The 14044-nt window shown below is 40.0% G+C and overlaps 1 protein-coding gene across 9 annotated transcripts in view; it reads right to left on the minus strand.

Annotated features, from left to right (window-relative positions):
* Window positions 1-14044, minus strand: part of LOC124165096 — a 97846-nt gene that overhangs the window by 30257 nt on the left and 53545 nt on the right. For all 9 annotated transcript variants that reach the window (XM_046542383.1, XM_046542382.1, XM_046542381.1 and 6 more), the window contains exons 18-19: window positions 6740-6857; window positions 5225-5570 (exon numbers count right to left, since the gene is read on the minus strand). In XM_046542383.1, coding sequence (XP_046398339.1) covers window positions 5225-5570; window positions 6740-6857 — 464 coding nt within the window. The remainder of the gene's footprint in view (window positions 1-5224; window positions 5571-6739; window positions 6858-14044) is intronic.

The following is a 14044-nucleotide window of genomic DNA, read 5'->3' on the forward strand; positions in this document are numbered from 1 at the left end:
GCAGAGGAATGTAACGCAACAGTGCGTCGTTTTGGTGTCAGTCAGTGACGATTGACATACATTTTTTTCCGCTGACCAATATCGAGGGATGCGGGAGATAAATCGTTTCGTATCCAAATCAAGTCCATCCCAAGGATGAAAGATGAGAATAAACAAATTCCCCAGCATTCACCGTTTTTGTACCTGAGGGCCGTCACTGACTGACATTTTAACCTGTGGTATTGCTCAAGTTTCAAATTTTGGTGCGTGCGCTTCATTGGCCCCGACTGGTACACTAAATTCGTGGCATAATATGTTCCTCGAGTAATAATGTTATATCAGTTTTATTTTTCTTGGTAAATTGTTTATGCAGCGGAATATTTTATTTTTTTGCCAATTGTTGACTTCGGCATGCCGCGTATCACCGTTACCTTCATTGTCGTCGCGTCGCTTCGGTACGTTTGTTGTGATAGCGGGACATAGGAGCAGAATGATTGTTGAGATCTGAAATCCTTAATTGTAACATATGTCAGGATTTATTAAGATGGCAAAGACGGGAGCAGAGAGACAGCGCGAGCATCGTGAGAGGAAAAAGTAAAGAGGTGAACGCGAGGAATTAAACAGGAAGAATAGAGAGCGGCAATGAAGTCGTAACAGATCATGGAAAGGGTGGTGTTGATGTAGTTGGGGGCAAAGGCAGAAACATGACCTGGGAAGCTTTTAAGTCGGGTTCTCCTGTAATAAATGCAGTATGAGTGTGTAATTAAAACAGCATTAAAATAAAATTTGCAGATATTCCTGTACACGGCATTTCAGGCTCCAATGAAATGCTGGACATGGCATTTCACCCATTCGGAACACACTCTTTGTTCACCATGTGGAGTTAGTTGCTATAAATATAATTAAGATGTCTCCTTACGCAATAGATCATAGTGCTAGGAGTACTCACCATTTTAAGCGAGAATATAGAAATCGAAGCAAAATTACTGGATAAAATACATACTATGTGCTTATGTTTCAGTGGGGTAGCCAGGAATTTCGTTCAGGGGGGGTCTAACACAGGGGAAAAATGTTTTAAAAACAGGGTACTAGGTAGAGGGTTCTAAACTAATTTTAACACTTTTTTCTGAAGGAAAATAATTGTGTTTTTCTTTTGTGAAAATAATTTCGGAGGGGGGGGGGTCCGGACCCCCTGGACATACTCCTGGCTATGCAACTCTATTGTTTCTTTTAAATAAATTTCTGTGTTCAATATAGATATATTTTGCAATGCTCATTCCATGAAAAAGAAAAGTTAACACGCATCAAATCACATGTGTCAGTCAGTGACAATTCCCCTCAGTCAGTGACGCTCCATTTTTATGGCCAAAGAGAGGAAACCATTACTTACACAAAGTTACGATTTTGCATACGTTTGGGCAACACTTAGAACTATTTTACGTATTTCGTGGATTTTCTTTATCTTGCATAATTTCAGAGCAATGCGAAGAAATGTGACAACGTCACAAAACGGAGTTTCATTTTTGTCAGTCAGTGACGACGACTTTGAAGTTTAAAATCTCCGTTTCTACTGGGGTCACAGATTGGTACCATAGCCAGTGTATGCTTTCACTAACTTGTTTTTGGTGTAATCCTCCAGAAAGTTCCTAAATTGATTTGTATTAAGTCAAAGGGGAAATACATGAACAAAAACAGGGTGTAACGGTCAGTCAGTGACGCGTAGAAACGCTCATATACACTATGCTAAGTTTTAATAATGTGCCACGTTTAAGTTCTCCTACTGTACTGAGCCCAAGAGCATCAATTATGGCTCTTTCTTCTGTACGTACTCAACATCATATAATAAGCATTGTTCCTGTGGAATCATGGTGACCCACTCATAACTACTTGTTAATCGGACGCACAGTTCCTATGCACATTCGATTCACAAACTTTCAGAGATATGAGCACTCAAAATTTTCAAATTTCAAATTTGGTGCCTTTCAATTTGGCCGATGCGACACGGTGTGACGTAGAGGAACTCACACTTTGGGCATAATCTGAACAAAGTGTCATTGAATCCGGTGTGAAGTTAGGAACTGTTCAGCATTTCACCCGTTCTTCCTTACCGCGGAGAGCTATTTTTTAGCTCCGGATGCCTCGCACGCCCAGCTAGATTAGTTTGTCGCAATCGTGAGTTAGAGAGCACAATTGTGATGCAGTGTAGCATTCTGCAGAATAACCGTAGTCCTTGAAGCTATGCAACGTTGTCACATGCATATGGAGCACCGAAATAAGCCTGAACCACGAAAACAACCCCTTTCTTCGAATCTCCAAAAGGAGGGATTCTTCCTTTGGGTCCTTCACCCTCATCATTCCTTCTGGCTAATTTCTTCACGGAACCCTTTTGTTTACAAGTGACGTGGGCGTTTCGCACTCTTACTTAGCAACCTTGCACCCTACTCTGGACTAGGCCATTCTCCCTATCTTCGGGCAACCCTCAGCGGCCGGGCTGTAGGTTTAACAACTTACGAACAAGGTCTCGGAACGCATCTAGTTCGTATATCGATGTCTTACAGTATTCGGGAAGAATTGAACCATCGATTGCATTATGCCACATTCTTCTATTGAGAAACTGAAACAAATTTTCTGGTTATATAAATTTCTTGTCAAATTTAATCATGCATATTATATACAGTTTTTTTTTCATCGATTCCTAAAAGAAACGTTCTTACGAACTACGTTATTACGAAACTTTGGTTTTTCAGTCCCGCGAACTTTGTAATGACGAGAGTCTACTGTAACTGCATCCTGTTCCCCATCATTAACGTGAAAATAGGCTATTTTCCTATTTTTCAATAATGCAGTAGAAGATTGATAACCAGGAAATATAAAAAATTGAATGATTTCCTGAGTTTTTCAAAATTTCCATTTTTAAAGTGGCACAGCCGAAAATACCCTTATCAAACATAAGTGGTTTAATTGTTGTCTCCGAGCCTCACTGTCTTCATACTAATCTTGTGAGAGCTTGTCAACTAATTTAACAGTTTCTTCTGCAAAACATTTCATTACCTGACTAGGATGCCTAGATGTGGTGATTTAGCCAAACAGAATTCACAGCATCAATGTACAACGTCTATTCCCTTAACTTTCCACACTTAATTGGGAGAGGAGTGGAAATGGGTTGAAGTTACACAGTGCAAATGGCACATGCCAAATTACTTAAAATCCACCCAAGGAGATCCGCAGGTTATGAAAAATGTGTGTCACACAAATGATAATTGTTTACTTTCCTTCCCAGAATACCATTGCCTACTTTTTCATTCTTTGAGCTCCAACTGTCATGAAGAGGAATTCTACAGACATCATTTATCCAAATGCACTCATTTTGGAGCAGTGAGAATCAGCATTTTGTTTAAAACACATTTCTTCAGATGCCATTTTCCCAGGTATAAGCTTTGTTTTCCAAAATTATATTTTTTTTAATCCATGAGTGAAATAGCCGATTGCTTCAAGCTCAGGAGCCTTGCAGATATTTTTATATCGGACACGTCAATCCCTTTTCACAAGAAGTCGTTCCCAAAACATTTTTGACCCTTCATAATGACCCGTGTTAGAAACTTGGAAATGAGATAAGCAGTTTCATGACGGAGTATAAGGCCACCCTGCATTACGTTCTGGAGTTGGTCGTTAGGTAGGCGACCCCTGCCGGTAAGCCCACAGCCTGAAGGGCCTCTCCACATGCGAGTCATGCACACTAGCAGAAAATTGACCATGAAGTTAACGCCAAGTAGTTTTTCCATGATAACCACATTCTCTGTACGTATAACATTAGCTGCAGTTATACTAATATTAAATTTAGGAGTTATCGTTCACAATCAGTTATTATTTATGGCAAAATATTCTAAGTGGTACCTCCAACACGAGAATTTGATAATTACCCATAAGTTTATGTTAGCAGCTGCGGGAGCAGACGATGCTCTGGATCTCCACGCGAAGCTTAGCTTAAAAATACTTGATCTCGGCACGAAAGCAGACGACATTAAACAAATTTTTAAAGTAAATTTCAACTGTATAATATAAAATCTTCTTGTAATTACGTCGTAATCTAATAATCTTGCGTGTTACTATTAGAGATATCGATCGATATAACAATCGATATGGCTTTATTCCAGAAGCGAATGTGTACGGCTGTTGCCATAATTTAAGGTTAATATAATTTTGTCCAATTTTTATGATGTTTAAAAACAACCCGTTGACATACTCAGGGTTGTTGTTATATTCTCCGAGTATGCTGTGACAAAAAAGAAATGACTTAGCTTTACTTGTCCTCTTTCTATAAATACATATAGGATAAATCACGGGAGAAAGACGCCGTTTTCTTGTAATTGTCTTCGGGAAATCTATGAAACATTGTGATTTTTATTCACATGGTATTGTTTTTCAATGTAGCGCCCATTTTCTTTATTTTAAAGGTGAAAAGAGTTCAGGAAGGCGATCCTACAAGAACTACCGATAGTAATTGTTATTATGACGACTTTTCCACAGATTGCAGTTACCCCGACTGTTATTTTTTACTTTCCTCATTAGCACGTTTTCCTGGTTAGTACGTTCATTTTTTGTGGTCCCTTCAGAAACGTACTAAACAAGTTCCACTGTATTTCAACTCTGTTGCCCTCCTTGGCTATGATTCCTATTGCACATTTCCTCATATGGAACATTGTCTTATATCCCTCAAGGCATGAAGACATTAAGACTATACATGAGATCAAAAATCACAACACTGCATGTTTAACCAACCACTGTATATAAAATGTATCAAGTTACTTTTATTGCAGTTCAAAATTAGGAAATTATTATATACTAATCTTATCAGTGACCACCACAGATCGGTCAATTAAGGATTGGTCAAAATTAGAATAACTATTACTGTGGTGTATTCAGCATATAAAATTGGCATAATTTTGTCATTTCCAGATGAAGAAAGATTGAACTTGTTAACGTATGATAGGAATGGAACTAGCCCTAAAGTAGATCTTAAGGAACCTCTACCATATAATGAAATGCAGCAGTGCGAATGTCCTTTGTACTTGCACTAAATGCATCTTTCATAGCACCCATAATGAAGTATAGAAGAAGGAAATTAAGGAGATTGTTTAAAAATGTGACAGGTTGGGATGATTGTCCAGATGATAAAATTGAAAGGAGGAAAGCTGGAAAGCAGAAGTTTCAATCCAATATGCTTGAAAATGTCAATTGTACTCACATGAAATGCTTTTCTTGATAAATATCTTCCTTGCATTCATAGCACCTTAATACTGTTCCCAAGTCATACTTCTTAATCTTGATTTCTTCCTGGGGGAGTCCGAAGAGGGGAGAGAAGTCCATTGTGGGATATTTGCCTTTGGCGGCCTGCCCCTTCCCCTTCCCGTTGGGCCCAGCAGCCACTGGCAGAGACGGCCTGCTGGTCGGGGCCACAGAGGTGCCAGGGGCCACCAAGTCCACCACAGGCTTCCTGTGGAGGGCAGGCGAGGGCAGAGGTGCGGGTGTGGGCGCAGGGTCTGGCACTGGCATCACGATGCTCTCCCCTTTGAACTGCAGTCGCGTCAGGCCTGACGAAAAAGCAATCAATCAAGAGGTCACGTGCAAATGTACACGCTAGCCCCCTTAAAAAGAGGTGGGGAGGGATGGGGTGTTAGAGCACCAGCCAGCCATTTCAAAATTATGTATAACCTGGATAATCTGTTTGTCAGTAAATTAGCAATGAAGGAATCAGATGGAACTGGTGTTTAGGCACACTGATGGATCAGGCTATGAAATGAATGATGCAGTTCCAGAGCATCAGAATTACCTAAATGTACGTGACAATAGGGTTGCCCACAATTTGTTTTGCACTGCTGTATTTGAAAATTAAAACTAAAAAAGAAATATTATCGCTAGGTTGATTTTCTTTTCTGTGCTCTACGAGTACATTAAAAATCTCATCATAAATGATGTGTATCAACCCTCACCGAGCATTTATTAAAGACCTTTTCTGCTCAGGTGAAAAACAAATTCCTATACCTACCTGTTTGGCAAAATATCTCTAAAATTATCATTTATGTTGGACCTAGACATAATGAGGTTCAGCGATGATACTCAATTTGCTGATGATATGTCGCTCTGAAAAGAACCTGTTCTTCATTGCTCATACAACAGAAGCATACCACATAGCCTACAAGTCGAGTGGCTCACAGCCTGCATGACAGCCACAGCCAAATGAGGCACTGATAGCAGCAGAGGGAGTCACTCACAAAAAGACTATGCAGTATGTACAATCACCAATAACTGCTAGCTGTGATAACTTGCGGGAGGGTCATTACCTATTGAGCCACACTTTGTGAAAAAATTTCTGAATCAAATATTCTAAGACAGGAAAAGACTTGTGGCAATTAAATCAGGGCAAATGCATCTGCGAAAAATGGGGGCAGCTCTTCCATTGATTGGTCAATCATCTTTAGAGAGTAGAATAGGCATTGGCATGTAAAGTTTTTCCGTACATGAGGTTGTTTACCCACCATTAGAAGGTTTGTGTGATAACTAGCAGGAAGCTCATTTCCCATTGACTCATACTCCACAAAATACATTTCTGAGTGAAGTATTCCAAGACATGAAAATTAAGGAGTAAAAAATATGTCGAATATATGTACATTCCAATTTTTTCTTTGCGTATATTCCCCAGTTTATGGATAAGTTACCACCATCACCAATACAAATATTGCATTTATTGAATTTCACTTACCTGGTTTCCCCTTGCATGAGCCGTGGTCGCGAGCCAGGTGTTCAAGTACGTTTCCTTTTGTGGCAAATCTCAGGATGCACTTGTCACACTTATTGCTCGGAGACTGGGCAACGTGTTTCTGCAGGAAAAAAGTGTTCATTCCATTAGTTATGATCATCACCATCACTGGTCCATAACAATCCTAAGATTGGTTTGACACAGCTCTACACTCGATTCTCGTTTCCACTTAACTTTTCACACTTGCATAATACTTGTGCTCCACATCCACCAGCTCTGATCCGTAGCCTACATTTACCATTCAATGCTAATTTTCATTCGCAACGGTCATGTCTCATAATATGGCCAATGAAATTGTCCCATCTTAAACCCCATATTTTCAAAAGACTTTTATTCTCTGCTAATCTTCTTAAAACTTCTGTATTACTCACACAATCTATAGATTCGATGTTCTTCCATAACACCACATTTTGAAAGATTCCAGCCTTGATTTCTTTGCTGCAGTTATCGTGCATGCTTCACAACCATAAAGAGGCACACTCCACCTGCAAGCCCCCATATATTACACCCATGTCTCGTATAGCGCAAGGGATGCGTTCCTTGGGGTCTTTGCGCTATACGAATTTGCGTAATACGAGAGCGTTTTAACATAGGGAAGATAGGGATGCATTCCTGGTAGCATAGGTCTTGGGTATTGAATTTCCTCTAAAACATATATATTCCCATAAATAGCCTTAGAAAACATTATTTCTATAAATTTTTATAGTTTAAAACATCTTTAAAGATTGTATTCACGCATTCAAAGACTTTTATTCACGTTAAAAAAAATTCTTACGTGCTTTCGAAATTCCATCCTGTCGTGCGGGTGGGCTAACATCTGCTATCTCAGGGGATCGTAATGCGTTGCCGGCAGTTGACGATTTTTCAAACTAGTCTAAAAACAACTATTGTGTCACCCAGGCCCTTTTGTTGCTCATCGAAGTGACAGGCAAATGCTACTTTGAATGCTATTTCATAGCTAGCGAAGTTTATGAATGATAAATCATTTTAATTTAAAGTCCTCAGAGTCATTAGCAGCTACGTGAAAGTCTTTAAATGCCTTGAAACCTGACCGAGGTTTTCCTTCCCTGAAAATGAATGAACGAGAATGCATTCTTTTCCAAAAGAATATCGTCTCGTCAACACTAAAAACTAGTTGAAGGGGAAAGGAGCCACTTTCAATCACAGCTTGGAGTTCATCAGAAAATGTTGTGGTGGCTGCGCTGTCAACACTTGCAGATTCACCTGATATCGCCGCACTGAAAATACCTGCTTGCCCTTTAAATTCTGGAACCAACCGGAGCTTTCACTAAATGTCTCGGAGCGATTACCAATCGTCTTTTTGTACTGATTCACCATGAACTTTCCGTATGTGTAGACCGCTTGGTTGAAGTTGGTGCGGCTGAGGTCACTGATATTTTAGCTTCGTCTTTATTCAGAATAAGGCATCGTGAGTTTAAACTTCCGCGCAATATCGCTTTGACGCTCTCCATTTTCAAAGCAATTGACCTCTTCTAGATTTATAGTTTTTCTTAATAAATTCTTGATTTTTCTACACGCATTCCTATTTTTTGCCATATTCCCTTGGTTTTTACTCTGTATGGCTCTATCTAAATCTCCTTCTTCTGCTGAACTGTATTCCTGAGACGCAGAAGGCCTATGACTGCGGGGAGGGAACGAAGCCATTGTGTTTGAGACTCTATAGCGGACCCTTTTATGTGTTGATGCTATTCATGCGCAACTCGGCCACCGCTCCATTTCTCCGCCGTGAATACCGATGACCTTGAAGGCTTTAGCGTAGACCCTCTACCTGGAAGTCAATCGCCCGGTAACCTACGACGGCAAAAATACGTCTCAAACCGTATTGCTGAAAAAAAAATCATTTCCACTAGCCTCACGCTTGATTAACGATCTAAATTATTATTATCATTCTGTTTAGGAGACGAGATAAATCTTCGGTAGGCCGGCTATCTGGACCCAATGACGAGTAATACTTTTGGCAATTGCACAGCAATGAATTTCGATTAATATATAAACAAAAAAGAAGATTTGAGGCAAGAAATAATATTAATATGCGTAAATTGATAGAAATTTCGTGTGTACTTAGCGCAAGTTCACGTTTTATCACGAGAGCGTTTAAGATTTTTGAATAGGCTACACTGCGTTGCAATGTTTCCCCGAGGAACGAATTTGCGCTATATCGAAATTGCGCTAATCGAAATTGCGCTATACGAGACATGGGTGTACTTCCTAACTTCAATGCTTATACAGTGGAAGCCCCTTATAACGACAGCTGTTGGGAACAGAGAAATCTGTCGCTATAGTGAGTTGTCGTTGTTACCGAATGCAATTACATCGAGACAAAAAAATCACTCATCAGGCGTCACCACGGCTGTTTCTGCCGAGAGGCGAAAATTGCAGCATGATAGCCGTTTTAAATCATTATTTTGAACATTTAATTCACTAATGATCATATTCACTTGCAATCTATGATCAAATCATATGTAATAATGCAGGATGCTATATGCCGAGGCATTAAGAAGTCGATTTTAAAAGTCCCAGCTTCAGACTCACTCGTACTGAACTGTGCATTATGAGCTGTTATTATCCTTATTTCTTGGATGCTCCAAATATACATGTCATAACTACCAGTTATGGCTATGCATCAGACTATTAAATGCTAAAACTTCGGAATCTGTTCAAAATTTCATACCTTCTATCTTTCCGAGTAGTAATGAAAATGATGGGTGGCTGCTGCAATTGGGTGACGAAAGGAGCGTGATAAAATTTTAGGGTTCCACATGAGCATTGCAATTCTATCTTTTTCAGGTTAACGGCGAAATGAAGGTGGAAGTAATCTTCTTATGCTTCAAGTCTGCCTGTATGAATGGTTTACTATCGTGTTTCAAAACAGCCGACTCAAATGCTATCGGAATCATGAAACCGAACAGCATTACGGCATCTAAAAGCATATTAGTCATATCAATTATCTTCGGTGGAAAGGGTGAAAAACTGTTTCAAATAAATAGAAGGACAAATGATAAATGAAGTCCACTCTTTGTCTGTCTAGCAATATTTATGTTTCGTAGAGATTCACGCAATCAGACGCAATATCAGCGGACGTAGAGACCTCTAGCGGCAGTAGCGCACACTTTTTGATAGGAATGCTGACTGGAACTGAAGAACGTGAAGAACGCTTGTAGTGTTAGGCGGCATTAACACAATTTTAACGTTTCTTAGTTCTATTAGTGGGTGGGCTGGGCAATTGTCAATGAATAATAGTACTTTTTTATTCCTTCCACCAATCCTGGCATCAAACGCTCGTAACCACTGCGTGAAGATAGCAGCCGTCATCCAAGCATTTTTATTTGCTTCGTAAGTGCAAGGGAGAGTTTTAACTCCCTTAAAACATCGGGGATGGGCGGATTTCCCCACCATGAACGGTTTTAACTTATCTGAACCATCCATATTGGCGCATAAAAGAACAGTTACGCGGTCTTTACTTTTCTTCCCTCCTTTGCAGGGGTCCGTTCGAGTGGCGAGAGTTTTGCCCGGGAGAAGGTTAAAATATATGCCCGTCTCATCCGCGTTGTAAATATCGCAGGGGCTGTAATTGTCCAAATAGTCTTTAAGGACCGGAGCCCAGCCTTCCACAGCATTAACGTCAACACTTGATGATTCACCGGATAGTTTGACGAGGGATATCCCCTTCCTATTTTTAAATCGTGCAAACCATCCATCCGAGCACTTAAAATTGTCTTCACCAAGCCTCTCACACAAATACTCAGCTTTAGCCTTCATCATTGGGCCGGTGATAGGAATCCCTGCGGCTCTTTGCTGGCAAAACCACGAGAAAAGAGCAGTTTCTAGCTGCGGATGCTCTCCGGGCCGCAGGTGTTTTTTGAGTGCTTGGACGGCCTTCTTTAAGCACTGACGAACGAATTTGTTCTTTTTTCTTTAAAATAGTGAACAATATCGATGTATTAATTCCAAATCGCCTCGCTATTTCACTCTTTGAACACTCTCCACTTTCACAATCTGCAATAATTCTCATTTTGGTTTTTAAATCCAAGGACTTGCGTTTACCAACCATGGTGCTAGCAGACGGGCGGAATAATTTTTAACCTCACTGCGGAGGCGCGGGAGGGAGATGACAAAAGAGCAATGAAATGTGTACTCGAGAAATTTATTGAGGAAAGAAGAATAGGAGAATACGGAACATGTAGACGTCGACGTTGGCGGAAAAAATGCCGTTTTAAAAGCATTGAATTCCAGAGATGTGGCACGTGGTCAAAAAGTCAACCTGTCGTAATTGCGAATGGAGCAAGAGAGGAATCGAGCCATTATCGCTAATACGAATTTATTTTACATTTAAATCATAGGGTTTAAAATGGTTCCTTGGGTAGCTGTCGCTTATTCGAGCTTGTCGCTATATCCCGTACTCGTTATAAGGGGCTTCCACTGTATGTAGTATATTTCCAGCTGTTAGATAACTCCCATTTTTCAGGAATGCCTTTTTCCAACCAAGGGCCAACCAAGCAAAGGGCAATCAAGGGCCTCTAGTGACCCCTTTCTTTCCTAAATCTGAATCCACGAACTACTCTGCTTTCCATTTTGATCTCCAGTATTCTTGTTAATATCTTCCACGCATGAGTCATTTGACAAGTGGTCCTTAAATACATGTCGAAGATGATTTGGTGAAGCTGAGCTAATGTCTTTTCCCCAGCATAAGGTCAGAATATCATCAATTCCAGATGCTTTATTCATCCCTAGGTCCTTCACAGAGGCATCTGATCCAGATCTTAAGATTGAAGCTCCCATATCATCCTTTCAAACTTTACTTTCCTCCTAAACTATGTATTTGCTGAGCAAGACTTTCTCTTGCACAGCTCTTCCCGGCACTCCTTCCATCCCTCTTCCTTTTCAATCAATCAAGGGATCTCCATCCTCGCTCCTGATAGGACTGCACCCACCGCTTTGCCCCTCAAAGTGGTTCCCCACTATCCAGAAAGCAGCTTCCACTTTACACAGTGAGAGGTTGTTCTGCAGATCTTCATAGATAGTCTTCATTCAAAAAACTCTTGCTTTCCTAGCTTGTGACGTACTTCATTCCTCTTTTTCTTAAAGTTAACTTGTCCCTCAACAATTTTTAAGTCTTGACAGTAGACTCCCGATTATCCGAATGGGCTAATGATGATGGCAAGAGACGGAACGAATAATCGGAAAACAAAGATAACCCAAACTTTCACTTTATTTCTCTTGTAATGTTCATAATTTACATAAAACAAACAATACATTATTATTTATGCAGTTATTATATTACTTAAGAGTGCTTCCCAGATTCATTTAGAGATTTCTTGCCAGTTCACGATCTTTTTAGTGGCCGTAACATGGTTGTACTCATATTGTTAATGCTCCATATAAGACCTCGTATCGATAACCACACATCCATGGCTTTGTGATCACGGGTACAGAAAAGTGGTTTGCACGAATGCTTAAAAAACACTGCTCGACGTTGGAAACAATACTATAAGGCACCATGCCACGTAGTCACCTCTCGCACAAGCTACCCGGGTTGCAACTGCTGCGGGACGTGTATCCGTCATCATGGAGGGCGGTCGTGCACTACAAGGCTTGGCAAACAGGAAGATGGTGCTCCTGTGAATGCAGCTAGCATGTGATCGCTTCCATTTTACGAAGGGGATTCTAATGGAAATATAAGCCCGTTGTATCCTAGCATTAACGCCGTGATTGTGAAGTGATGCCGGTGATTTTGCGTCGGATTTTATTTTTTTTATAAAGATCGCAGAAAATATTGAGCGACAGTGAAAATAATGCACGGATAATCTGCGGCACAGATACACCACAGCCGGATAATAAGGAGCCTGCTGTACTGCCTTCAATGAGCTCTAAACACTTCATCCATGATCCATAAATTTTTCTTGACAGATTTTGACATACAACAGCAGAACAATAAACCATATACAATTTTTGACACACAATGCCAATGAGAATAGTTAAAAATAAGTACCACATAGTTCACAGAGCCTCGAAAAATTAACTACCTACAGGGGAAATTCAATTAAGAGATAAATTTGTGAATTCATGGATTCTACAAAAGATGATAATGGTTAGGATTGATTGATCACCGTGCCATGTAAACTGTGCTTAAGTGCAGCGACCTTTTTAATTCACAAATTAAGATGTGAGGAATTGGGGCTGTAATGCTGAGTTCAACAATTGTAAATTAACTCTCTCTATGGGTTCAATGATGAGTATAAGTACATACAACACTTTCCATGCCTTTAAATCATACTAAGAAGTAGAATCGATGACAATTGCATTAAATCACACAAAGAGTAGTACTGTCAACCCCACTTACATCGGCTTCTTCTATCAGATCATTGGTTGTAAAGGATTGGGAATAACTACTGGGGATGGTCGGATCAGATACCTCGGATCCAAATATCCACGGATATTGCCCTTCATCGGATACATCGGATCCAAATTCACGGAAGACATTGCATCTGGATCCGAAATTTTAAATACAGTGGAACTTGTTTAGTATGTTTCTGAAGGGACCGCAAAAAATGAACGTACTAACCAGGAAAACGTGCTAACGAGGAAAGTAAATAATAGCAGTCGGGGTAATTGCAATCTGTGGAAAAGTCGTCATAATTACATCTACTATCGGTACCTAGTTCTCGTAGGATCGCCTTCCTGAACTCTTTTCACCTTTAAAATGAGCGCTACATTGAAAAACAATACCATGTGAATAAAAATCACAATGTTTCGTAGATTTCCCGAAGACAATTACATGAAAACGGCGTCTATCTTCCGTGATTTATCCTATATATATTTATAGAAAGAGGGCAAGTAAAGCTAAGTCATTCCTTTTTTGTCACAGCATACTCGGAGGATATAGCAACAACCCTGAGTATGTCAACGGGTTGTTTTTAAACATCATAAAAATTGGACAAAATTATATTAACCTTTAACTACGGCGACAGCCGTGCACATTCGCTTCTTGAATGAAATCATATCGATCGATATATCGATTAATAACACGCAATATTATTAGATTACGACGTAATTACGAGAAGATTTTTTATTATACAGTTGAAATATACTTAAAAAAGTCTAATGTCGTCTGCTTTCGTGCCGAAATCAAGTATTTTTAAGCTAAGCTTCGCGTGGAGATCCAGAGCATCGTCTGCTCCCGCAGCAGTAGTCAAGTAAATACGCATGTACTCCAGAGCCTAAACTGCC

This window comes from Ischnura elegans, chromosome 9 (assembly GCF_921293095.1).
Source record: "Ischnura elegans chromosome 9, ioIscEleg1.1, whole genome shotgun sequence".
In the NCBI taxonomy this organism is placed as follows: domain Eukaryota; kingdom Metazoa; phylum Arthropoda; class Insecta; order Odonata; family Coenagrionidae; genus Ischnura; species Ischnura elegans.